This window comes from Dipteris shenzhenensis, chromosome 7 (genome assembly GCF_047967505.1).
Source record: "Dipteris shenzhenensis isolate YYH24624 ecotype China chromosome 7, Dip_SZ_1.0, whole genome shotgun sequence".
NCBI lineage: Eukaryota > Viridiplantae > Streptophyta > Polypodiopsida > Gleicheniales > Dipteridaceae > Dipteris > Dipteris shenzhenensis.
In genome coordinates, this window is record NC_141602.1 from 19,398,548 (window position 1) to 19,401,825 (window position 3,278).

The following is a 3,278-nucleotide window of genomic DNA, read 5'->3' on the forward strand; positions in this document are numbered from 1 at the left end:
TAATATATCATTCTTCACATTACAAATAATATTAATTATCATTTACTATATTACAAATAATGATAAAATTAAATAAGTCATGTTAAATAATATAAAATCAAATTAAAGACTTCATAAAATAGGTTACAAAACAAAATGATATGGATGAATTGTCTTGACTATGCAAAGCTAACAATAAAGAGTGTGCATAATAAAAAGACTAGCAAAACACACAAACCAATAAATAACAAAGTTTTTCACTACCATTCTTCCCTACCTTTGGTTTTTCCATATTGTAGGCCCTCTATTTAATGTCTAAGTAAGAGATTCAATTGTTCAAAAAAAGACAAATCTTAGCCTTAGCACTTTGTGTTGAGAAATACTTACTCAAGAAGTCTTTGTGATGTTAGTGATATGATTTAAACACGTATGTTTAGTCAATTACATCAACAAAATCATCCTAACTTCAACATTTAAAGAGATACAAATACATGTTAACCAAAGAAACAATGCTCATAATTCATTGAATATACAAATCAAGAGGTTAACAAGTTATTGTTTGGCTAATAGTTTTAAAATCCATGATGATTTTAGAAAATAAAATTTGATATGATTTACATTTTTGCTCAATTTGGATTTTCCTAATTGATGTTTATAACCTATAATAGTCCTATGGGCCAACCTTATTGATTGTAGCATCTCTTTAAAAATGGGCAATGTCAAGAGGGAGGGCCTCTGTAATTATGGAGGGGAAGTGGAGCCCCTTGTCACATTTAAATATATATGTAATGAAAATCCACTTGTAAGCATATAACCTTTCATACGTTGCACTGATGGTTTCCATTGGGATTGGGAGTGTTTGGGACCCCATGAGCAAGAAAGTCACCTTTTAGGTTCTCTTTCTAGCCACCGTAGAATGATGGAAGCTTAAAAGGCCTCAAACAAGGGGACCGATTCAGGACCAATTCGAGTAGAAAAGCCACCATTTCCCCATCCATCCTAACCACCGTGGAATGATGGAAGCTTAAAATAGGCATCATGACAAGGGTGGTGACTCTCTCGAGTAGCTTCCTACATTCAAAAGCCATCATGGATGACCTAGGAAAGTGTTGTTCTAGGGTTGTGGCCATCCCTTCCTTGTTTGTGTGAGATTTTTTTAAAGAAGGTGGCAAATCACTATGGCCGTGCTTTTAATGAAATTAAGACTCATTGAGTGCATAACCAGCAAGCCTCTATCTAGAAAAAATGTATAAAGTTTGTAAAAGGGAAATGAAACTAGGTATAATTGGAAAGAGAAAAAAGCTAGTTAGGTGTGTGAGGTAGATGTGTGAAAAGAGACTCGGAGAGGAGGGAGATGAAAATGGGGAAATGTATGGAGACCCTCCAACCTCATATGTTTGAATAACATCATTTTCTATTAAAAAAGGCAAGCTAAAAGACAAGAAAGCAGTTGACACCCAAGCATCCTCGGGCTAATAAGCAAATGAATCTGACACCCTAGCATCCCAGTGTATAGGGCTAATAATCAAATGAATCTATTAAGAAACACTCAAGTAGCTGTAACCTAACATTAAACAACACTAAATTACGATTTAAAAATTCAGGCTTGACAATTTAAACCTTCAGTCCACACGATCATTCCATGGATCCTTTGGAGGGGATAACTATAAAGAGGCGCGAATGTTGTGGTACAAAGTAATGACGTGATGAACTTTAGTTTGACTTTATAAAGTGAGCTTCCTAACGTTGGTCTTTGGGAAGAGGCGGTCATTCCAATTCTAGTCCCTTGAAAATTATCGCTACAAAGTCAATGCTCCAAATCGTAGTTGATATCCATGAACCTAAAATTTGGAAACAAGTTTCGAAATCAAATTAATGCTGGCATCTGCCGGCCATTCAATAGATCTTATTCCTGTACCTTACCCTACGTTATCGCTTCTTGTCAATTAAACGCTCCATATAAGAATTCAATTGCCGTCTAGTTTTCATATGCCCTTTGTCGTCAACGAAAGCCTTCAATCGATGGCTTCCCCTATATAGATCTGCCATATGAAAAGCTTTCATCACGTCCCTTGTTACTCGAGCGGCTCCAGCTGGTTAGCACCAGTTGCTACCTGTGCATTTTAATCGCGTGCTCTACATCTCTCTTCAAGAGCTGTTTCAAATCGATGCTTCAGGACATTGCTGTGCCTTCGAGCAGGTTATTTCAATTATTTGTTTCACAAAGCCTTCTATGCAACTGGTTAGCCAGATCAATCTAGCAGCCGGTTTAGATCAATCGACTCTTGCTCAGAACGTTGCAACGTTCTTCAAGTACGTTGTGACTGTTACTCCTCTCTCTCTCTCTCTCTCTCTCTCTCTCTCTCTCTCTCGTCTAAACCCAGTCGCAAAAATGGGACATTTCCCTTTGTCTGTCGTAATCATCCTGGCTGCTATTGTCGCTGTCACGAGCCTCGACGAGCCATCCCAAATCCGTGGCCGGGAGCTGGCCACCTGCCAACCCAGCGGCCATCTGGTCGGGCACTCACACCGCTGCAACCATCAGCACGGCAGTGTCTGCTGCAAGTCAGGGGAGGTCTACGACCAATACAGATGCTCACCGCCGGTGAGTACCACGGGGACGAACGCCACGTTGACATTGAATGGCTTCGAGAAAGGGGCCGATGGAGGGTCGCCAGCAGAGTGCGATGGCAAATACCACAAAGACTCGGAGCTGATAGTGGCGTTGTCAACAGGCTGGTATAACAAAGGCGGACGCTGCTTCAAGTATATCAAGATAAATGGCAACGGAAGAAGTGTGAGGGCGAAGGTGGTCGACGAGTGTGATTCTTTCTATGGCTGCGACAATGCGCATGACTACCAGATACCATGCCCCTACAATGTGGTGGACGCCTCGCCTGCAGTTTGGGAGGCACTGGGCGTAACGGGAGGTACAGACTATGGCGATCTTTCCATCACCTGGAGGGACGACTGATGCGGTTGGTCTTTGCAAGCTCTATTCCAGCAACACCCGGCTGATCAATCTATCACCAGCTCGTAAAATAACAAAAATGGAACTCTTCATCATCCTCAAGTCCGTTCTTTCTTCATTCCTTCTTTTAGTGAATGCATTCTCCTCGAGGCTATTGAGGCTAGAATGTGCACCATTGCACATCATTGTAGTGTTCTCTCTCTCTCTCTCTCATAAAATATGTGCCTTGTCACATTTTACATTTTCTTCTCGCTTTCCACGAGAAGTTCTTAGTACTTCTCACATATCTATCACATCTTCAACACTACAACGGGACTACAACACAAGA

At 40.7% G+C, this 3,278-nt stretch overlaps 1 protein-coding gene across 1 annotated transcript; it reads left to right on the top strand.

Annotated features, from left to right (window-relative positions):
- Window positions 1-2,371: 2,371 nt before the first annotated feature.
- On the top strand, window positions 2,372-2,953 carry LOC147900058 (putative ripening-related protein 1). The gene has a single exon (XM_087376571.1). The coding sequence runs from the start codon at window positions 2,372-2,374 to the stop codon at window positions 2,951-2,953; it is 582 nt and encodes a 193-aa protein (XP_087232697.1).
- Window positions 2,954-3,278: the final 325 nt, after the last annotated feature.